Genomic DNA, 24800 nt, shown 5'->3' on the forward strand with positions numbered 1-24800 from the left:
AATAGACGTTACCTCTTTCTCTGGGGACTGGGATCAGGCAGGTAGAGGGAGTAAGAAACTGAAGGTCTTTCACTTTGTATTCCATACTTTTCTGTGCTACTTACATCCACTGAGATAAAAATTATAACTTATCATTGCAAATAACACCAAATATTAAAAATCATAATCTTCCTATTGGTCACATCTTCTAAACATGTAAGTGGCCAAAAAAAGACTTAGAAGATGCTTAGTGTTTATTTTTCCTACCGTCTCAGAGAACTGCATTCCATCTCGTGATATTTAAAGGTATTTCAATGACTTAATGTAATCATCATTGAAATTTCCCTAATTTCTTTTGTTAAAAAGGTTCATTTCAAAGTTCTTTGGAGTTTGCATTCATTTTAGACTTGGCCACCTTTCTTTTCTCTTAAACTGAGAAAGAAAAAATATCTACGATTTTAACCACCACTGATAATGTTCGTGCAGATAGCCTTGGCCTGTCTTCTGGTTTGAAACCTTCTCCAAGGTGAGTGGACACCTGTCTGGTGATTGATGTGCCACTTGTCCTTGGACCAGTGTTATGGGGAAGGAACAGTGGTCATGTGTCTGGGGATTCAGCCTAGAGCCTGGCACTGTGGAAACTGACCTAGGGGCTTTGGGAAAAGTCATGTGATGCTTCATGATAATCATAACTGGAAACCAGGAAGACACCGCAAAGAAGGAACTGCAAGAGTTAAAGGGGCATCTGACAGAGGATTAAGAATTTGAAATGGTTTTCAGAGCCAAGCTGCTTTTAAGCGTATTTTAAGAGTTAGCTTTATTTATGATTATATTCTAAAACATAAGAGCAGGCTTTCTAATAAGGATTCTAAGAGGAACTTGTAAACCTGGATTGTGCCTAGATAAGTTCAGTGAAAATATTGACAACAGTTACCAAGAACATTAGAAGCGAGAATTGTATCACTTGAGAGTTAAAGGAAGCTGCACATAGGACCATGTATTTTGTCCTTTGGAAGCTGTGTCCTTATGTGAGAGAGGCTGCCAAGTGAGGGGCGAGAAAATGGTGGTATATATGTCATAAGAGCATAGGTATGTAAATTAATGTGTTTTATTCACCATAAAAATAAAGTTAAAAGGTTGGGATGTAGCCTCCATTGTGTGTACGTAAAAAAAAAAAGAGAGACAAAAACCTTTCACGCGCTGGAGGCTTCGTCTCTGGTCAGCACTGCAAGGATTAGTACTTCCGTTCATGTATAATCTAGAATGAATGTTAGATAACGACAAAACACTTTCGCTTTCATATTTTGCTTGACTTCTGGAATATAAAGGGATGAAAGGAGATAGTTGGCACCGTTTGCTTCTGGTTAGAAGAACACCAGAACCACCTAGTGGATTTTTCCATTTACTGCACAATCCTTATGCTTCCGAATTGCTAAACTGTCATTGCTGAGATGAGCCCTAAGGTGAAATCAGCGGTTACGGTCTCCTTGCGGCTTATAACAGGAACAGTAACTGTTAATCTTCAGTACAAAAGCTGTCCCCAAAGAGTTGAAGAGATGTCCCTGCCCACCAAACACTCACCAACTAGCACGCTGCTGCATTTAACAGCACTACCGGAGTGAAACCCTTGGCTGCTGAGGTAGAAAGTACACCTGCACCGTTACACTTCCTGTTACAATGGATGAGCAAGATAGCCTGTGGAAATTCGTCTGCATTCATGGCAGAGTCATCCTTTGGACAAACAAGAGCAGAGAAGTCTACAGAGCACAGCCAAGGAGTCACACCGGCGGCTTGACCTTTATATAAATTGGTAGATGCAACAAGCTAGAGTCTGTGATCACTTCTGTTTCTGGGGCAAAGCAGCTCATACGGTTCTGGTGTGCCCTGGCCTTTCTGCATCCTGTGCCCGAGCCCGCTGGGCCTCTGCGTCTTGGTGGTGGGGACATGTTTCATATATTATACTGGGGTTTGGGATGAGAGGTCAGAGAAATAACAAACATTTTGGGAAGAGATACTTTGGCGAAATGCAAAGGGTTACAAAACGTCAGATTTTAGAAAATTCTGATGCTGAGTCAAAAGTTAATCAATATAATTTATTATGCATCAAAAGAAAAAAAAAAACCCACAACCACCAGGATGTAAGGGGAATGGGAAGGTCAATGCAATTTTAACCTGTGAGTGGGTAGTTTAAGCGTTAAGCAGGTGGTCAGCTCTGGGCTCTGAGGGGGTGCTTTTGAGCCAGGCCCTACACGTGAGGTGCCCGGGGATGGGCTGGGTGCTCTCTCCCAGGGCCCGTGGCTGTGGCCAGCTGCTGTCAGACGACACTGCCAGTGGCCCTTCCAGGCCACTAACACTCCTTGTTCACCTCTCTTCTCCCTTGCAATGTGAGGGACACCAGGTGGCCACTGTCTGAGGACTGAAATTTCAGACTGTGAGGTTTGCAAGAGTGACAGTCCCTTTCTAACGCTGGAGAAGCTAAGGCAGGAACAATTTCAGCACGCAGGGATAAAGCCCAGTCTCTCTTCCTGTTGGGCCAAGCAATGAAACGTTAACACCTGTGTGAGGAGAAGGAGCGAAAAGGAAAGAAAGAAACCGAGCAAGAGAGAAGAGGGTCAGGGATGAAGGAAAACCTGGAAGGGCCGAAGAAGATGAAGCGTATGAATGATCAGGACACCAGCAGCGAGAGGGGGGAGCACAGGCCTGCAGAGAGGCCAGGGAGGGGGGGCTGCCATAGCAAGGGCGGCGTCTCCCCAGACAGGCTGCTGGGCTTCTCCCGGCCCCTGAGGACGATCATGAGATTACTGGCCGGTTTTAATATTTGGAAAAGCCTGTTCCTCCGTATCTTAGCACTCACGGGGATTTGTGAGTCAGGGAGCCTGTGTGCTTCTCTGTTCCGTGGCCCGCGGCACCGGGCGGAAAGGCTGCTGGTGAGGGCCGCGGGCTGGGAGCACGGGCCTCCTGGGTGGCCTCAGGCCCACAGCCCTCACCTGCCAGCTGCTGACCCCACAAATCCTCCGAGGTCCCTTTGGACTTGCTGCCTCCTAGTCTGGAGGGGGGAAATAAAAAAAGAAAAACAAAACAAAACAAGAAACCTTGAATTCTATTTTCCCAGGCCTCTTGCAGCTGCTAGGGATGGCCACGGCAGGAGCTGGCCAATGAGAGATGAGGCCAGAGTGATTCGCGATGCTGGAAAGGTTCCGACTTCCTGCTGAAAGGGCCAAGCGCCAGGGCAGCGCCTTTGTGTCTTCATTTGAACGTGTATGTGATGCGTGTCTACAGGGCAGCGCTGTGTGCTCAGGAGGGAGGGATGGGTAGTTGGGGTGTGGGGGGGTGGGCAGACCTGTCACCTCCGGACCACAGACCTAATACTACGAGCACATCACCTCCCAGCTTATGGGGTACAAGGCGAAAAGTGCCGAGGGGTTTGGATCACTGTATGTTGGGCTTTGTTAGGTGTACCCAGAAGCTGGCCTGAGGGAGCAGCTGTGAGGCGGAGCGCGTACTTCCCTCTCTTGCAACGTCCTCATTTGCAAACAGGAATTACAGCGACATCTCCCCACTCACGATTGTGGTTAAGGAGCCCCTGAAGTGATATATGTCAAGGGCACAAAGTAAGCACCACTGAAGGGCAACTGTTATCTTTAGCACCATCTCGATGACGGATTCTCAAAAAATCCTGGTCAGAGGCATACACAGGTGGAGGAGAAGGTCAGACCCAAGGGGCTATGACTTGAACCCAAGGAGCAATATGATGACTCGGTTTTTTTCCCCCACTTGAAAAGAATAAGAAAAGGTGCAGGGGAGGGGGCAGATGGGGAAGAGTGAAGGGAAGCCAGGTGGGTGCTGTGGGGGCGAGAGGCGGAGCACGTCCCAGGTGGGTGCTTGGCCAGTCGGTGCCAAGTATCAAGTGCAAAGCCCACGCGGCAGCATCAGGAAACACTGAATAAACATTTGTTGGCTCCCTGAGTAAATGAATGAACTGTTAGGCTGTTCACCAAAAAAGAAACTGCTGTCTCCTCTTGAAACTAAGGAGAGAGGGGCGACAGAAGGTTTTTCTTCAGTGCCATCTGCACGCCTTTTACAATATTTGCCCGAAACTCCGTGGGTGAAGCCATATCGCTCTCTGATTGCCTGCGCCTCGGCAGGGAGCAGACAAGAACATCCGGCGGGGCGGGGGCGGGGGCAGAGGGGACACATTTCCCACCAAGCAAGTATTCTGTTGTCATATAAAGTCCCCTCCGGCTGCAACAGGTGAGAACACCGGGAGGGGGCCCGCGGGAGGGGAGCACATCTCGCCGCACACGCACGTTCCTTCCACTCTCCTCGGGGAGCCCCCTGCTCAGTAGCCCGGGAACAAATGCCACAGGGTGGTCCTGCCAGGCTGCGCGCCCCTGCCCCGCCCCTGCCCCGCGCCGGGGTGGCCTGCACCTGTGAGGGCCTGGCCCTCCTTGCCGCAGCCCCGGGCTGACAGCCTTGTCAGAATCACCCTGGACCAACAGCTCCCGGCACCCACCTTCACCCGGGCCTGCGCTGAGGAGGCTCAGGGCATTTCCGATTCTTCCTAAAAACATGTGCAGAAGGGAACCTGACGCATATAAAAGGCTTAGCCATAGAATTTTAAAGTGGATGCCTCCCCAGGAAGGATGAACTCTGATGGCCACATTTCCGAACACTATTTGCATCACAACCTGACACCGAATGCCTCAAATCTGCCCCCCCCCTTTTTCCCCCTCCCCTAGCCTCTATTTTCGTCTCTCCTCCTCCCTCCAGATTACTTTGGCTGGAGTTTTGTGTGCATTTCTGAATATGGGAAGCAAACAGAAAGCAAGACCCCACTTGAACAGTGAATGGGCTTGCATTCAGTTTCGGGATGTGTGTCTACCCTTGGACTCCGCGAGGGCGAGACTCGTGAAATAAAACTGGAATACCCACGGGGCATTGACACACACGCGTGTGCATGCACACATATGCACACACACCAGACCACTCAGAGTAGACACGAGTCCAAAACCTACAGTGATGAACCCGATTTGCTGATGGCACCCTGCGCAGGGAGCTCACTCGGTACGGGCGGGGGCGGGGGCGGGGGCGCGGGGGGGGCGTTGGCATAGTACCTCTTCGTGGGAATAAAGCTATCTAGCAGGACGAACCTGACGCTGCAGGTCTTCTTCCCGTGGCTGAAGACGGAGAGAGGCCAGCAACTCTTCTAACCTCTCCAGACAAAGCATCATGATTGGGCCTCATAAAACCTGGGTCTTCTAAGTTAGAGCGTCTTATAGCCTTGTAGGTCAGACCCTGCAGCTCGGGTCATATTACAGGTCAGAAATACCTTAAGACAGACTGCATGGGGCTGTGGGGAAGAAGCATAAACCCTCAGAATCATGGCGTTAGCTCCTCAGCTTGTACGACTGTGTCTACTGAAGCCTGGTTGCCCCTACTGTAGCTCACTCCTTCCTGTAGGACCAGCGCTGGGAAATATTAACTGGTTCATTCATTATACAAATATTGGGTGCCTAACTGCTAGCAAAAGGAATACGGCCCCTGCCCACGAGGGATTCACCGTCATCAGAACAATTCAGATTAGATTCCGTATTAGAATAGCAGTAGAGCTCCAGGGCTGGGCATGTACAAGAGGCTTACTCCCCTGTCCTTGCTCCTAGAAGCATTCACCCGGGGCCCAGCTGTCTGTGGGCTGTGCTGGTCCAATGCCACGAGGCAAAGCAGGTTCAATGCTGAGGGTCTGGGTCAATAAGCCACAGACTCATGACCAGAAACAGGCCTCCTCCCTCTCGCTGTGACTCCTGCCATTTGTGGGCTCACTACCAAACTCCATAGTCCAGAGACCCCAGAAATGAGTGGCAGCTAAGAATCTCAATTATGCCTTGAAATCTGCTTGTAGATTTTGATAACCATGACGATAAGGGTGTCAGTTAATAGAAAATACTAAGTTGTGTTCTTATGTGCCAGGTGCTATCCTAAGCACTTCAAAGGTCTTATTTCACTCATTCCTCTGTCATTTAGTATAAACACTACCAATACTCCCCCCCCCCGCCATTGTTCCGAGGAAGAAACTGAGGCATTGACTTAAAACCACTCAATTTTAATTGTTCAACTATCAGGCGCATGAAACCCCCTGGGCCACATAAATTCTTAACTATTAAGCTATTCCACTTTTCAATCACTTTGCCAAGAACTATATGAAACAGATAGACTCTGCAATTAAAATCCAGAACATTGGGGTGGTATAATAAGGTATAAAAACAAGTTAGGGGGAAAAAAAAAACAAGTTAGGGATTTTCTCTTGCTTTTGCTTCACGGCTTTTGTTTTTCTCCAAGTAAGCCCCGTTCTTTAATACGTAGTCACCTTAGGGATGTGATGTAGGAGCCGTCTACCCACCAGCTGTTTTTAAAGGAAGATGATCAGGAACTGGTTATGAAAGAATCCTATTATTTAATCTGGCACCAAAGTACTTGAGAAATCATAGACTCGGTGAGTTAGAAAATATGTAGGCAGGAGTGGTGTCTCTATGGAAACAGATGCAAAGATTCATCAAATACTCAGCCCATTAGATTTTTCATGGAGACAGCAGCAGATTTTTTTTTATACCTTTCTAGCTTATTTCCTGGGGAGTCTGACCATGATGAGGGAGGGGTGAGCTAGAGGCATGTTCTTCTCTCTATTCACTGTTCCTAATGGCTATGCTGAATCTCCCAGCAATTCTGGATGACCCCTGCCTCATGACATGTTGGGAAGGCATCTAGCCACCGAAGGTTCTATCCAGTCCAGCTGAATACTCTGACCTCATACCCGGTTCAAGATCTCCCACTGCTCCATCGATGGCTAGACTTGTGACTCAAGGGGCTGCCGTGGGGGTGCTGGCATGGGCCTTCTTCGGTTCTGGGATACTTCCTTCCCCTCTTCCTGTAAGACCCAATTCCTCTCCTTTTGGAGACTGGGACAGAGGATGGGATGGCTTAACATCACATCCCATCCCATCCCAGCTCTTTGCTCCGTTCATTGTTTTTGCTGCTTCTCTGGTTTATACCAGTGACTGTTGAGATACTCTATGGGGCAAACGTGCATCCAGGTGTTAGTGGTGCACGTGAGTGGGTTCTTTGGGGCCCCTCACATGCGAGATGTATCTCTGGCTTAGACATGTTCGGCCCCCTTCAGCTACCTCAGCCTCCCTCAGCTATTACTGTACTGCCTACATTTTCCTGCCTGGTGGGCACCCTACTGGCATGTGGGTTGGGTAGCGGGAGAAGAAGCACTATTAGAGTGGAAAAGCATCTTGCTGCTTCTTAGTGATCCCTGAAGAAAGTATCTAGTAGGTACTCTGTAATGTGAAATACTTAACCCTTTTCTCTAGTTTTGGGCCCTAGGCACCAATTCACAGACAAAAGGAAAATTCTCTTTTATATCCTGTTATAATAAGAAATTTGGTCAAAGCCTTAGGATAAAAAGACATCAAGAGGTTTCTCTCCTCTCCCTCTGTCCCTCTTCCTTTCCCTCTTTTTCTCTTTTATTCATCTCCACCATCCCTTCTCCTACTCCCCTCCTCCCTCTCACCTTCCTCCTTCCTTCCCTGCTTTCCTTCCTCTAAACACCAACAACATAAACTAAAATATGAGGAACAACAACAACAAAAGCCTAGAAAATCAGTATTGTCTTAATGCCAATGACAGAACTTGAACAGAGCAGAGGAATTTGGAATATTAGGAGATAGGAAATTATTTTAGTTTCCCAAGGATTTCAGTAATGTTTCTACTTGCCCCAATCTGGGACTGTATTTTTCAATGCCTGGGAAGCCTCCTACAACCTAGATGATACTGAGGTCAGCCACTAGCGCTTCATCACCCTCTGAGCTCACCCTGCTCATATCTGGATCTGAGCTTTCCAGTTCTGAATGCCTGATTACTGGTCCAAGAAGGTAACTTGAATAGACATGCTGAACTCACATCCTGCTCCTAACAACCTGCTATTGAGATGCTCCAAAAATATAAAAGAAAAAATTTACAGATACTAGGGGATGCTAGAAACATCAGAGAATTTTTTCAAGATTTCAGGCTAGAAAAAATGGTGTGAAGACAGAGCCAGCTTGCTCTACCTTCATCACAGAGGGAGGAGAGACTGCATGGGAAACCCACCAGGGCTCGTGAGCACGGGGTGGCAGGGTTGAAGACAAGAGTTAGCTTCAGGGAAGGTGGTGGTGAAAAATATCTACACCACCTAGGGCTCCTAAGTATTATGCAGAATGTTGGAGCTAGCCTGGATTAGGAAATATTATTCGTTCAGTCATAGTTTACACTGGTCAAGGATGGTGCATTAAGAAACGGTGGAGGACATGATCAAAATTGATGCTAACAGCCATGCCTTACTGAGGAGTTACTGAGCTCACAAGGCTGCCATGAAAGGTGAAGAAAAGAATCTGTTTGGAAACAACTTGTTCAGTTGCCTCAGTTTGCAGTTACCCCTTTGATACAGGCATCTAGATCACTCAGAGGCAAGAGAAAAATTAAAATAAATCTAAATCTTCTCTTTTATTTGGGCCTAAGAGTTTTGAACACAATGACCTCATAGAACCTATTGTAAATACTGGAATCTCTGTTAAGGATGAGCAAATAGAGAGAAATGACTAGATGTATGAAAGAGTCTGCAGTTCAAAAGAGGATCCGGATGGGAAACTGATGCTGAACTTCTGATTGAATGTCCCCCAAACGTCCTTCTTCAGTCAGTGGTCCTTTCCAGACTTGGCATCCTCTGTGCTTCTCCCTTATCCATCGAATCCCCTGTTCTGGAGACGGCAAGCATATTTTCTTTCATATGCAGCTCTCTAGCTCAGTGTCTCCTGTGGTCGGGGATTGAGAAATCCTTTCTCTGGCTCCTAACTCTACAGGACTCTAGATCTCCGTAGGGACGCTAGGCCCACCTCAAAATAAGTGAAGAGACTTGAATGGTGCTGGGGAAACTCTGTCAGAATGACTTCCCTCATGTTATCCTACGATTCGATCACTAGTCCCCTAATTCTAAAAGGATTATATCACTTTTTTGTTTTAAGAGTTGAGTCATCTATGCAAAGGAAATATGGGTTGAATTAGAACCAGAAATCTTTATTAACTACTGCCTCAAGAGCAGTGTGCCATTTCAATTAGAGCAAAGCTCACTGAATAAGGTGCCAGAGGTAACTGCACAAGACACAGTAAGCAAGGGGCCATGAATAGGGGAGGTAACTAAAGAGGGGCAGGAAAACCCCAACAGCATCTTTACCTACTGAAAGCTCACTGGGGTCCTGGTCCATTCTTTGGTGTTCTCAGTTACTCTTGGGAGAGGGAGTGCAGTGAAATGATTAAGAGCATGGACTTTACAGCTAGCCTGCTGGGTTCATAAAAGCTAAAACTTGGCTCTGCCCCATCCTACCTTGGAATGTCAAGGTAGCGAGGTATAATCCCCCATGGCCTGTTTTTTTTTTTCATATGTAAAACAAGGATAATATTGATCCCTACATCATAAAGTCGTTGTAAGGATGAAGTGAGTTGATGCATAAATTTAGAATTAGTACGTGGTATAGGGTAAATGTTAGTCATTATTAGCATTTTTCTATATCACAAAGGTGCTTACAATGTCAGAACTTCTACTCCTAGGAGCCCCCAGGGCAGGAGTGAGGACCACTATATCCTGCTATCCATGTTTTAGACACTGCATGTAAAATATTTCATTTAAGCCTCACATGTTTATGAACTAGATATTGCCCCTACTTTGCAGGTGAGAAAACCGAGTCTCAGAGAAGGTAAAACTCTGGCTCAAGATCATACAGCTAAAACAAAACAAAAAATGATAAAGTTGGTTATGGTATCCCATGCCACAATTTACACAGTTCTCTTTGGAAATAAAGATGTACACAAATGGTTGAGGTAGACAAAAACAACTCTGGCACTAGATTTTTACAGTACATCTTCCTACTCAATGCTCACAGTCACCTCTCTCCCTAATTATAGCATAATGTCTCTGCAGACTGCAGACATTTAGTCCAGAAAGTATATATATACTAAACACTATATGAAACACAACAAAAGGGAGGAAAATAGTCCTATCCATCATGTAAATGTAAAGATAAGTACAAACGTAAACCATATAGTAAAAGAGAAGTATGTTTGGAGCTGAATTTCCAGGCTGGATGCATACAAGGGAGGCAATTTTCCTCTATTACTTAATTGGAAGAAATTCAGTGAGTAGCCAGTAGGCGAGGCTGCTTTATCAAACCACTTTCCATAGCACATGCATTTAGTTTAGAAGAGAAGTGAAAAGCTTAAAAGAGTTTAGAGTTTTAAAACCAACATGATTGGGTTCCAAGATGTTTCTTCACTGTGCCTTTATGCCATGGATGCTAATAATAGTAAATAAATAAAAATTTGGAGGAGAAACAAAGAGCCTGGATAATTTAATTACTGTGGTAGGCAGAATGCTAAGATAGCCTCTGACATCCCCACCCCCGGTATACGCAGCCTGCGCGATCCCCTTCTCCTCGAGGGTGGCAGGTTCCGTGATTATGATGGGATTGTCGCTCTTGATTAGATCGCACGACAAAGATGAACTCTGCAGATGTAATTAAGATCCTTAACCAGGTGACTTTGAGTTCATTTAAAAGGGAGATTATCCTGGGTGGGTCTGACCCAAACAGGTGAATCCTTTAAAGGGACATGAGGCATTAGAGAGATTATTCTACTGGTTGAGAAGAAGATACAGACATTATTAAAACAAGGATAACAATATTATCCTTGTTTTACAAAAAAAAAAAAAAAAAAAAAACAGGCCATGGGGGATTATATCTCTCTACCTTGACATTCCAAGGTAGGATGGGGCAGAACTATGTTGTGAACTATCTATGGAGATGATAGGATGGGTCTCTAGCAGCCGAGGGCCTCTGTCCTATCACCATAAGGAACTGAATTCTCCCAACAACCATTTGAGCCTGGGAGAAGACTCAGCCTCAGATGAGATCTCAACCCCAGCTGATGCCTTGTTTGTGGACTATAGGATCCTGAGCAGAGAACCCAGCTAAGTTGTGCCCCAACTCATAGAAGACATGGACCTACAAAAACTGACAAATAGATTTATGTTGTTTTAAGATACTAAATTTGTAGTAACTTGTTAATAATAATAAAAACTAAATAATAATAATACTAAAACAATAGTATTGTTTATAAAATAATAAAAACTAAAACACAAAATATTCAGATCCTGATTTATTAAATAATTATTCAACGGTCCTGAATTATTAAAAATTGGTTGCATAAATGGAAGAATAATTGTATATTTGAGTTGGAAGACCTGGGGTTTTCACATGAAAAATCAAGTGTGACCGAAATAATCTCAGAGTAGCTATTTTGGAGGTATGTTAACTCAAATACTTGCTAGTTGAGGGAGTGCTAAGATTATGGATGTAACAATTGATTGCAGGGTGTCGAAATTTATTTCCTGTAAGCATAGGAAAAGCTAAAACTCTAACTGTAAAAAAAAAGATATTTTTCTTTCTTTTGAAATAATAGATACTTTCATTGTATTATCATAGTCAAAAGATCATATGAGAAATCACAAAGCACTTTCACATACAGATATTTCTGTTATGATGCAACACATATATTTTGAAAAGTCACTGTTTTATAGAAATAAAACAATAAAAACCATAGAACTTCTGGGAAAGCTGTGGTTAGTGATCCATCAAAAAAAATATAAGAACCAGATTAAAAAGGATAGCACAGTTTTACACAATGTCAGATGGTTAAGAAATACAAACATGAACACACACAGAATGCCATGAAGACTACGGTAATTATGACACTTTCCTTTGAAAGAAACCTTGAGTTTGCTTGTGGAGGTAGGGATTGGAAGGGTCACAGATTGTGAGTTTTTGTGAAGTTCTGGAAGAAAGGTGATCTGAAAGCAAAGGGAAAGTTGTGGGTGTGCAAGGGTGTGGCTCATAACACTGGCAAACTGAAGTAGACCGTAAATGTTTAAGTTGTGTGCATGTCTGTTTGTTTGGTGTCTTCCTATGTGGCTGTGTTCAGCTGGCCTCAACTGTGCTCACCTCGTGTTTCTCATGGACTAACTAGTACACAAGCAAACCGCAATTCCTATTATCCTAGTTGTTCTCTGATAATATATTATTTTTGGAAAAACTTGTCTTTGAAACAAATGTTACAGTAGAATTTCATGTGCCTCCTACAATGATAGCATGAAATTGGGAGCTAATCAAGATGAGGAAACTCAACTATAGACCCAAAGCTAGTAAGTCAGATTGAACTGAGGTCTTTGCACTCTGATTCTGTGTTCTTCCCACTTCCACTCCAGGATTGCCCCAGTCTGGCCTAGTTGGAATCTGCACGATATTTTAGTTTCATTATCCCAATTTTTAAGACTTTATATTTGTTAACAACTTGGATGAACCTTATGTTAAGTGAAATAAGACAATCAGAGAAAGACAAATACCAGATGATGTCACTTACACATGGAATTTAAGAAACAAAACAAATGAACAAAGAAAAAAAAAACAGACAAACAAAAACCCAGACTTAAATACAGAGAACAAGTTGGTGATTGCCAGAGAGGAGGTGGATGGTGGATGGGAGAAACAGAAGAAGGGGATCAAGGGTACACTTATTATGATGAGCACTAGGTAATGTATATGAGAATCGCTATATTGTACACCTAAAATTAATATATGTATGTTAATTATACTTTTAAAAAAGACTTCATATTTTCATTTACACGTTTCTCTTAACTTCTAGGAGTATCTAGGAGTTGGTCTAGAAGGTAATATCCTTCCAGCCCTGTGGAGTTCTTCCAAAAGACAAAATTCTATTTTTATTACTGAAAATGTAAATAAAATGGTATATTTCAAGAGATTTTCAATTTTTATTATTTTCCACTGTACAATTACGATGCAATGAAAATTATTTTAAAGTTTTTACTCTAGTCTTTTCTCACATTCATCAAACACACACACACACACACATACGCACACATTTGTTTGTTTTTTTGTTGCCTTTTTTTTTTTTCAGTAACCTCTGTCCTCCCAGTGTGAGGCTCAAAGTCATGACCCTGAGATCAAGAATCACATGCTCTGCTGACTGAGCCAGCCAGGTGCTCCAATATTCATCCAATATTAATCTCATTTTATTTTTTTGCAATTTGGTTTATTTTTGACTATGCCTATATTAATTATATCATGATCTTCATCAATTTTTAAAAAAGATAATCACCTAGAGGATACGTCTTGCACAAATTCATTTTATAATTTAAAAACTCAATTTACAATGTTGAAATCCAGTTAAATAAAAGGATAGTATCAGTTCTTAAGAGCAAGAGGATTATGCCTGTCAGAAAAAGCTCTTTTTTTTTTTTTCCCTAGCTGTCTTAACAGATTCTTTAGGGACAACTTTGTTTAGATGCACTCAAAGCAGGCAAGACTTCATTTTCAAATATTTGTGGAGTGAGTGAATGTACAAAAAAACTAAAAAGCACATCCTGGCTCAGGAAAGGTGAGGGGGAAATGATGATTTTCAACTGTCCATAATAGCCATCCTGGGACTTATGGTACGTAAACGAGGAATAACCCTCACCCTAACCCTAACAATACTGCAGGCATCAATCCTGGGTCCGTAGGCATATTTCACTAGAGGATTTTGTCAACTAAATTTTCCTTTCCTAATTCTGAGAAGATACAAAGAATAACTTCTTAATTTATTAATCTGTTTTTCATAAATCTATTAAACACTTCTCATGTCCTACAAATCATGCCAGTTGTAAGAGCTTAAGGAAACAGCTTCACACTTGTAGATCTGTGGATATTCAATCTCGGACACTGAATATCTTCTTTAAGGTCACAGGATTATGAAATGTTAAGTAAGTTACTGGGTGAGGAGTTTATATGACTTTACATGATTGAAGGTCTCTGTGCCTTGGTAACCTGTTTTTTAATGAATTTCTCAGGAAGAGTTTTATGAGTGGCCTCAAAGCAATTAAGACTTCATTTTCAGGAAAAGCAACCTTATACTCACTAGAAAACTATAGCTGATATATTACTTTGCTAGGCATTTGATGAAAGATCCTTTGAGAAAATTCTGTATGAGGACACATGATACACCTGATATGGCTGTGATGTTATTTTTCCTTCTCAGTGGAAAAGTTTCTTAAGCAGAGTAGACCAATCATTTGTTGATAGACCTTTCAGGATTTGCTAAAAGTGAATGGAGAGCCTAAGCCTCTCTGTTTAAACACTTGTATCTCAAATAAGTAAAACAAATAAATTATAATTACTTTCACCATTGGTTGACGATACTGCTTCAGAGAACATAATGATAGAATCAGAACATCCTTCCTCTTTGTTGGAACTGGGTCTGCTGCCCTTAGAGACTTGGCGGTAGGGTTGCAGATACTTTCCCTGACCTTTGATCTTGATCATTAATAGAGCAATTCCCACTCAATGCCTGGGAATCATGTACTATTGAAGAGTCTGGCTTTCAGCCGGAAGGTTGAAAGAGGTGAGAGCAATATCTAAATACCATTTGGGTGTGGAATTTAATGGGGTATAAAGGGCCTCAGAACATGCTGACTAGTTTCTTTGTGATGAAAACAATCAAATATGGACTGGCCAAGAAAGGAACAGTTGGTAATACTTGTTGCTGGTTTCCTAAGGAGGTCCAAATTCCTCTTGTCAAATATTTTTATATGAAGAGCAAATTAAAGGTGAGATATCTTCAGTCTGTACAAAGTATAGTAGTGAATACTCTATAGACTTTGAAATGATAATTTTTTAGGTTATGGATCAGACTGAATGAACTCAGTATAGGTTCTCTGTCACTTATATTTGAGAAACATATTTATTGATTAATCTGAGAGTATTTTTATAAGTGGCAACATTGGGCTATATTGTGAAATAAAGTGTTGACAAAACTTGCCTAAATGTAATAATCATAGTGAGGCAAACGTTATGCGTCATCTATCAACTGTGCTATTGTGCTGTTTTGTTATAAGTGATACCAGTGCTGGTTACAAAGCAGCTTAGAATCTGCATTGAGGCTGTAGGCTCTAATTTTCCACTGAGGTTCGGTATTGCTGTGAGCTTTCTGTTCAATGTAGCTTCTCCAAGATGTGATCATCTTTTAAAATATCTGTAAATATATTCACAATTTACGTATCACATCTTTAAAATATAAGGGTGCTTATAATTTAATGTATCCTGTACAGTTAGAAAATAGTAGAGTCACAGATGACTACAAATAAGTCAATTAAGGAAGGGAGAAGAAATGTGTGGGAAATATCAGAAAGGGAGACAGAACATAAAGACTCCTAACTCTGGGAAACGAACTAGGGGTGGTGGAAGGGGAGGAGGGCAGGGGGTGGGGGTGAATGGGTGACGGGCACTGAGGGGGGCACTTGACGGGATGAGCACTGGGTGTTATTCTGTATGTTGGTAAATTGAACACCAATAAAAAATAGATTTATTATTAAAAAAAACTTTAACAATTAGAGTAAAGGGTACAAGTCATTAATAGGCAGCAATATTTGATGGCCAAGTCATTATAGCCATTGCATATTTGGAAGAATCTAATGATAAATTATCAAAGGACTCACGTTAAAGAACTGCATCACGTGAAATCGCTGAGAAAGAGATGCTTGAAACCAACATTATTCTCTATGTAAACATAATAAAAATAAACTATTAAAGAGAATAATAGCTTTGATATTCGCTACAACATCAAGGAACTTAAAACAAAACTACATATTTTCAAAATAGAGACTATATATTTTTCAAGTTGAGGTCTTTCTCCAAGACCTTTATATACATGAACTTAATAAAAAAAGTCTGATTTTTTTCTAACATAAAAGTCATTTTTACAAGTATGATGAGAACTGAGGGAAAAAACTTAAACATTTAAATGACTAATAGTTATACCTGAAATATTTTGCCTAAAACTACTTTGAAGGGTTAATATTCTATTTCCTAAAAATAAATAAAATAAAATAAAATAAAATTCTATTTCCTAAAATAGAACTTGTAGAATTCCAATATTCAAAAAGTGAAATCTGTCATCATGGGTGGTCCCATTGTGAAGGAGCAGAAAAAAAGAACTGAGAAAGAATTCTCAATGAAGAATATTTGGCTGCTGATGTAATCAAATATGCCCGGTATTTACTATGATTTAAAATCCTATAGGGACGTCTGGGTGACTCAGTCAGTTGATTTCAGCTCAGTCATGATCTCACAGCCATGAGATGCAGCACCCAGCCCCAAGCCCAGGGTCAGGCTCAGTGGGGAGTCAACCTGAGATTCTCTCTCCCAGACTCCCTCCACCCCTTCCCCTGCTTGCACATGTGCTCCCTGTTTTTCAAATAAATATAGCTTATTAAAAAAAAAAGACTATAGTCTCTTTTTGAACATTTCTCCATGTTTTCTCTCTTCTTTTCATTGTGGTAAAATATACATAACAAAGTTTCTCATTTTCATCATTCTTAGAAGTACAGCTCATGGCATTAAGTACATTCATGTTGTTATGCAACCATCACCATCATTCAACTCCAGAACTTTTACTCCTTCCTCCACTGAGACTCTGCACCTGCTAAACACTGGATCATTCCCCCCAACCCAGTCCCTGGCACCCACGATACCACTTTCTGTTTCTATAAATTTGACTACTCTGGCTACCTACTATAAATGGAATCATACCATATTTGCCCTCTTATGACAGACTTATTTCCTCTACCATTTTATTAACAAGGAAGTATTTTACCTATTATTAATTTTATCTAGTCAAAAACTTGAAACATTGACAGCATTTTTGACTAAATTATATTGCAGTTGTCAAACACGGCTCAACTCCAAGTACTTAACTAAAATATGGAACATTACGTTTAAAGTTAAAAACCTGATAAAACTGTAGCCTCAGTCTTAATTGCTGTTCTTGTCATCTTTCCCTGTAATCAGTGATTACGATGTGCATTCGTTAAATTAATTTATATAAAATGTATTATTTTCCATCTACAGCAAAATTAATCATTCGTTCTTGTTTGGCACAATTTTAAAACTCATATATTGCTCTAGGTTTGCTAAGAGCATGAATGAATGATATACAGGCATACACATGTAGGAGGTTTTACAAGGGTAAATTAGCAAGTTTATTAGAACATAGTTTTATCCAAATTTTGGGGATTGGAAAAACATACAGGGCAATGCAGGGAATTGTAGGGAAAGGGAGACTGGAAGGCAAAAAGTTGCTACCACATGCTGCATGTCAGAGTTACAAAAACATACGTGCTGCACTTAATCCTTATGCCAACTCTCTGAAGTATATAATATCTTCGTTTTTGCAGTGTCAAAACTGAAGGTCTGAGATGTTAAGAGATTTGCCCATGTCCCTGGGTGGCTCAGTGGTTTAGCGCCTGCCTTCAGCCCGGGGCATGATCCTGGAGTCCCAGGATCGAGTCCCACAGCCTGCTTCTCCCTCTGCTTGTGTCTCTGCCCCCCTCTCTCTCTTTCTCTCCATATCTCTCATGAATAAATAAATATGATCTTAAAAAAAAAAAAAAGAGATTTGTCCAGGTTGCAAGACTAGTATCACAGAATTCCAAATGTGGATGCTTCTAAAGCTCACGTTTTACCATTACGCCAAATTGTTAATATGCATTTTATTGGCTCTGAAGGTTTTTTCCTCTTTTGTCCTAAAAATACAATATCCGAAGGAAATGGGGAAATGTTGGTCAAAAGACACAATGTTGCATCTATATAGGATGAATAAGTATAGAATTTTAATTTTAATGTACAGAATGATGATTATAGTTAATACTTAATTGAATGTTGGAAATTAGCTAAAAGAAATGATGCTTTCATTATACATGAAAAATAGAACTAGGTGAGGGGAAGAGATATTAGCTCAGCTATAGGATATGTATATCCACCATGTTGTATGGCTTAAATGCACATATTTTTCATCAAAAATAAAAACCTACAATCTGAAAAAAATTATATGCTAATTTTATTTCCACCAGAAGTTTATAAAGCATTTGTCTTGAGAATAGAATCCAAAATATTTATAAAAAATAAGAAAAATAAATTCCAGAAGGATAGGAATCTTGTACGCAATTTTCACATGTGGAGGATGGTTCTCAGGTGAAGGTAAGAAATACCTAGGGGCACCTGGTGGCTCCGTGGTTGAACATCTGCCTTCAGCTCAGGGCGTGATCCCAGGGTCCTGGGATCAAGTCCTACTTTGGGCTCCCCGCGAGGACCCTGCTTCTCCCTCTGCCTGTGTCTCTGCCTCTCTTTGTGTCTCTCATGAATAGATAAATAAAGTCTTAAAAAAAAAAAAGAAACATGTAAAGATTGTTTATCCTTTAGAGACTTCCTACCAGAATTGGCAACTTATGGTAAAGTAAGGGTCTTCTTTCATAAGAAAAACTGGAAGTGCGGCATAGGTGTAGTCAAGCCATATGAGTCATAATAAGATGTTATTACTTTCACTCCCCAGAAGAAATTTGAAATAAGGCAAATGAAATTGCCTAATAAGGGTGATATTTTATAATCAACCAAAATAGAGCTGAGTGGAGTATAAAATTTTCTTTAAAGAGAAAAGAGAGCTGTAGTTTGATGGCACATAGGAATATATCAAAATAAATATTGTTTCAATCAAAACACATGATGGATAGTTCCTATTTTGGCATGTTCTGACTTGGTGTTATCAACCTTTTAAATTTTCCATAACCTGAAGAGTATGAAATCCTCTTGCACTGCTGTTTTACTTTACAGTTTTGTAATGGCTAGTGATATTCAGCGCCTTTTCAGACATTTTGAGTCTTCTGTGAATCGAAAATTCATACGTCATGCAAATACTTACTCTATCATATCCAATCTTACTGAAGTTTTCTAATGTAAAAAGTCTGTGTACAGGGGGTCCCTGGGTGGCTCAGTGGTTTAGCGCCGCCTTCAGCCCAGGGCCTGATCCTGGAGATCCCGGATCAAGTCCCATGTCCGCTCCCTGCATGGAGCCTGCTTCTCCCTCTGCCTCTGTCTCTGCCTCTCTCTCTCTCTCTCTCTCTCTCTCTTTCTCTCTCTCTGTCTCTCATGAATAAATAAATAAAATCTTAAAAAAAAAAGTTTGTACAGATTCTCTTGAACTTTCTGCACGGAAAGCATGGTGGAGAAAGAGATGCTTATGAAACTCGTTTCTACTCCTTCCCAGGCACATAGTTGTATCACCTTTCCCAGCTTCTTTTGCAGTTGTTTTGCCGGGTGACTGAATTTCAGAAAATGTAATGTGGACAGAAATGGTTCTATACCTCGTCTCCAAAACTTCCCTCCCACGAAATCTTCATTTTCTTCTAGCATTTGCCAGCTGATTGGAAGGGGCCTTGAGGCCCTAAAGGAGGTCACAGGCATCATATGGAAACCCTGGGTCCCCGAGTAATCATGTGAAAGGCTGCCCAACCCAGAGCTCCTCCGTGACACTATAATTTGAGAAACGTACTGAGTTGACCCAGGGAGTATTTGCAGTTTATCTGCCACAGCAGCTCGTGTTACCATTAACAAACACATAATGACTATTGTGTTTCTTCCTTTTATATTAATGCTGTTTATTTGTTTTTATTTTGTTATTGTGCCACCTAAGAATTCTATGTTTAGTGTTGAATGCAACTTTGATAGTGGCCATTCTTGTCTTCTCAGTGAGTTTCAAGGCTATGTTGAAGTTTTCCATTAAGTATGCCTTCCATAGATAAAGTTTATTAGGCTTAGACGTTTTCCTTTAATTTCTAATTTATTCAGAGTACTTTGCTTTGAATATGTATTGAAATTTGTCAAATGCTCATCAGCTTCTACTGCTATCTTTTTTGACCTCTAATCTGTTAATATAATGAAACACATAATAGATTTTTATTTATTTTTTTAAAAAAGATTTTATTTATTTTTTCATGAAAGACAAAGAGAGAGGCAGAGACACAGGCAGAGGGAGAAGCAGGCTCCATGCAGGGAGCCTGAGGTGGGACTCGATCCCGGGACGACGCCCTGGGCCGAAGGCAGACGCTAAACCGCTGAGCCACCCAGGGATCCCCTGGTCTACCTCTTCATTCTTTGAAGCTAACTGACCAAGGACCATAGGCACTGAGGGAACAGAAATCCTATAACATTTCTACTGAAATATCTGTTTTCTTCTCTATCTTCTCCTTCTTCTCTTCCTCCTCCTCCTTGATAATGTCTTTATCTTTGGTTCTGCTTTAGGTCTTCTCTTTGTCTTTGGTGCTCTGTGTTTCACCAATACACTATGTGATGTGTCTAGCTGTGGGTGTCTTCTGATTCACTCTGCTTAGGATGCTTGCTTTTAATCAATTCTGGAAAATTTCCAGTTACTATCTATTAAAATATACTTTTCCCCATTCTTTTAATATTCTTTTTATGGAACTCATACCAGATATAGGCTGTATTAACTCTATATCTCCAAGTCTCTCTTCTTGACATGTCTATATCTATACAACTAACTATACACATATATATGCTATATACATGTGTATACATATAATGTGTTTATTCATATAGATGTATGTGTGTCTATATTTTCTTCTTTGTTTTGTTTTTATTTGAAGGGCTGAGAATTGAGGTGATCATGTTCCTTAGTTCATGGCACACTATATCAGTGGATGTATAGTTTCTCTTTTGATTTTTTGTTTAATAATTTCCCTAAATTCTCATTTCCCATTCACATTTCTCTTCTCCCATAGGAATCTACTCTAAGACATTTGTTAGATACTTTAAAAAATAAGAAGTGTAGTTTTAAAAAATTCCAGTATAGTTAACAATGTTTATATTTCAGAAGTACAATGTAGTGATCCAGCAATTCCACACCTCACCCTTGATCCCCAACATCTATTTCACCCATCCCCCCACCCACCTCCCATATGCAGTATAGTTTTGAGTGTATATATTTTAAATGACATAATTGTTATTATGTTGTAACTTGTTCTATTTCTCACTTTTTATATTCTACTTTGTGTGTTCATCTGGCTCCACTTCTTTTTTTTTTGTTTGTTTTGTTTTTTTTTGGTTCACTGCTTCTAATGGCTGCATCTTAATCCATAATATGCATCAGCACATTTCACTTATCCACTCATCAATTTTGGAAATTCCAACTTCCCACTTTACAGTGTCCAAGTAAGCATATTTTTACATGGCTTTTATAGCTTTTTATGGATCAATTTGAGAATATCTCTGGGATATATATCTAGAAATGGGATTGACTGGTCATTCGGTATACATCTACTTACGCTTTACCTTATATTTCATATCTTTGCTAAATTTGGGGTGATTTCATTAAATCTATCTTTTAGTTCATATATTCTCTTTATTTGCATCTAATATGGTATTTAAAAAACCTATATAATTTTAAGAAAATTGGTTGATTGAGGACAATAGATTGAGAGAATGAGGAAGAAAAGCACAGCAAATGAGATACCATGACCCTTTGAAAAAAGGTACAACAGAACTTATTCCTTGTGTGTTTTGTAACTTTAGGTTGTGAGCTTATAATTGGTTTTGAGCTCATCTGAAGGAACCCCATGTTTATCAGTCAGATGTTGATCTGGGAATAGATCATTATAAATGAAATTGAGTAATAGATTTATAAGTGATATTACACCTTATGCAATTGGGGAGCTGGTTAAAAGGTCTTCATAGGGCTATTGTCTTTCTGTGGTGTTGGACCTGAGGTTACCATAGATATGACAGCTAGGCAGGCAATCAGGAAGGAGAGCTAGACTTGAACTAGAATAGAGCAAGGACAAGATGGAATCCACAAGGTCAGATTAGAATCCATGAAAACAAATTGGAACTTGACATTATCTCACACCATCTCCAACTTCAATGATGCTGGTGACTTGCAAAAGCCTGTACCCTTCACCACAGAGTTGCCCACACTTGACCCATGACTCAGGGAGGCCAAAGAAGGAAGTCCAGTAGGAACTGACAAACTGTGGGCCCAGGTGGTCCTCAACACCGATAAAGTGAGTCAACACATTAGCAACAACATGTGCAAATTGACAGTGCTTGGTATCTTATAATGACTTTCAGAGTGTAAATGGCTGCTCCTTCATCTGTGCCTTTTATTTCTCGAGCTCATTGTCTACGTGGTTAATTCCAACCCAAAAACACAAAAGGAAAGAAACTCTGAGAAATGCAGTTCCAACTTATCTAGATTGCCTTGGTATAATTCTGCTATACTATGTTACTTAAGTTGAATGTATGAACCCTCAGAAATGTTTTGTTTATTTCTCTTAGCACCTTGAGGCATCTCTGGCCTGGAATCAATTTTATGTAATTTTTTTTCAGCTTAGAGCTTTCTAGATCAATAACTCAAATTTAAAATGAGTACTTGTCCATGGTTCTGAGTTCTCGAGGAAGACTATCCATTCTCGTGGGTCATTCTCTGAACCCAGGTTGAGGAGACAAGCTATCTTGTTATTTCCTAAACAACCTAACAAGTAGGTTGTTTTTGATCTATGTTTATATTTACATTAAGAATGGAGCTCTTTTAGGGTCCAGACTATATGGGTATTGTCAGTTCTAGCTCCCTACTTCAAATGGACAGCTGGCTTTGTATCCTGATCCTCAGTGCAAGCCTCTAGATTACCTGGAGGGCACTCGCCAGAGTAGACACAGAATCAGATCTGGGCTCTACTGCTCTCAGTTTCAGTTCTCTCCTAGTCTCTGGCCTCTGTAGTGCATTAAAAAAATACATATATATCTGTTTTATTTTATCTAGATTTTCAAAATATGTTTTATTAGTAGATGTTTTCAGGCTAACTATCCTGCCATGTCCCCCAAACAGGAAATCTACTGTTTTGGAACCAAAAATTTAAATGCAGATGACATTTTTTTTTCACAAGTAAAGGATGTTTTAAGCAAATTCATATTTATAGGAAAAAATTTACAAATCTACAAACAGATCAATAAAGGGGGTTAATTTACATAACAAAAGAACCCACAGAGGACTACTTAAAATACCTAGGCTCTCACAGTGTATTTAGAACATTTAGGAGATTGTGTATTGCATAAAACTGGCTTGTGGTTAAAGAAATGCTAAGATGAATTCTTCTGTAAAGCAGAAATCCTTTTTGTCATGTGAATGATCACTCTAACTTACAAGTTTGTAAGTTTGGGTCTTGTGTATCTGGATTTTCTCATTTGGCTTTAATAATAATGAACTTTAAAAAAAATCATTTATATGCTAGTTCAGGTTCAACTCTCCTGAGTATGTTTTTACTATATTAACATCAAATGATCAAAACAACTTGCATATTTAAAGGATGGAATCATAAAGTACTTCAAATAATTAATACGTCCATTTCTATATAATTCCCATGGGCTTTACTATAGAAATGTGTTGAAGATGTATTTTCCACATAATGATTGATTTCTTTTGACGTAATTTACTTAAACACACAGCAAAAAAAGTCTTGACCAGTAACATAATTGCTAATTCACTGCGATCAACATTGCTTATTGAATTGATAGTCATGTGTACCAAATGTTACTATGTTGTGTGTACATGGATTTCCTTCACTATTTACTGTTTACTATAAACACTGAATAAAATGAAATTATTTTCCCCTTTCATCTAAATTGAATATGATGATTGCAAAGCTCATCTTATTGTCTTCATGATCTTTTTTCTACAGTTTTATTTTGATACATCTTTAAATATTTTAATAGGGCTGGGGTGCCTGCATGGCTCAGCTGGTTAAGCATCTGACTCTTAATTTTGGCTCAAGTCATGAACTCAGGGTGGTGAGATTGAGCCCCATGAACCACTAATATAGTCAAACCTCAATTACTGGCTGGGCATGGAGCTTGCTTGAGATTCTATCTCTTCCTTTCCCTCTGCCTCTCCTCCCCACACATGTGTTCTCTCCATATATATATATATTTTTTTTTCTTTAATAGAGTAGTATATGTAATATACAAGTTCTAAGGAAAACGGGCAGCTAATTTTATACTAATGCTTGTCTGGTTAAAAAAATATAGCTCTGAGGGGTTCCTGGGTGGGCCAATCAGTTAAGTTTCCAACTCTTGATTTTGGTTCAGGTCATGATCTCAGGGTCATGAGATCAAGCCCCCGTTGGGCTCCATGCTCAACATAGAGTCTGCTTGAGATTCTCTCTCTGTCTCCCTTTCTCTCTGCCCCTCCCCCTGCTTGTGTTCTTTCTCTCTCTCTCTCTACATAAATAAATAAATCTTAAAAAAATAATATCTCTGGTTCTTAGGGTTGGCTATACTTTAGAATTACCAGGGGAGCATTCAGAAATATTGATGCCTGGCTTCTGCTTTGGAGATTTTGATATACTTATTCTGGGGTGCAGCCTTGCATTAGGATTCTAATGTGCAGCCAGAGTTAAGAACCACTAACAGAGTCAAACCTCAATTACTCAAACCCACTTAATCAGAACTCTTAATGAACTGGCATTGGGAAGGGGAAGGCAATTTCTTTAACTTCCCCTGAGCCACAGTTTCCTCATATGCAAAGCAGAACAAGGACAGAGTTTCAGAACTGAATTCTTTTTTGAAAGAGAGGAAAAGTCATTTTAAAAGTCCCTATAAGACATTTATTTACTCTAAAACCTGCTTTTGAAAATGCTCTGAAGTGAGGTTCTATACATGCCAAACTCCTGCACTTAAAATGCTGGGCAAATAGAACAGTGACCTTCAGGGACTACCATTCTATCCATTACAGATAAAAACGATTTAATTCTATTTTTGTCTACTTATTATCTGGTTGACTCA

General features: G+C 40.5%; 2 protein-coding genes across 17 annotated transcripts in view; both read right to left on the reverse strand.

Annotated features, from left to right (window-relative positions):
- LOC112654699 (cytosolic purine 5'-nucleotidase-like) overlaps positions 1-6785 on the reverse strand; it is a 34700-nt gene extending 27915 nt beyond the window's left edge. The window contains 6 exon segments of the mRNA XM_025439310.3: positions 1594-1710; positions 1850-1940; positions 2834-3025; positions 4408-4540; positions 5041-5156; positions 6781-6785. Of these exon segments, the coding sequence (XP_025295095.3) occupies positions 1594-1710; positions 1850-1940; positions 2834-3025; positions 4408-4540; positions 5041-5156; positions 6781-6785 (654 nt within the window).
- Positions 1-24800, reverse strand: part of ANKS1B (ankyrin repeat and sterile alpha motif domain containing 1B) — a 1053015-nt gene that overhangs the window by 228932 nt on the left and 799283 nt on the right. The window lies entirely within an intron of this gene.

The sequence above is a fragment of the Canis lupus genome, chromosome 15 (genome assembly GCF_003254725.2).
Source record: "Canis lupus dingo isolate Sandy chromosome 15, ASM325472v2, whole genome shotgun sequence".
Taxonomy (NCBI): domain Eukaryota; kingdom Metazoa; phylum Chordata; class Mammalia; order Carnivora; family Canidae; genus Canis; species Canis lupus.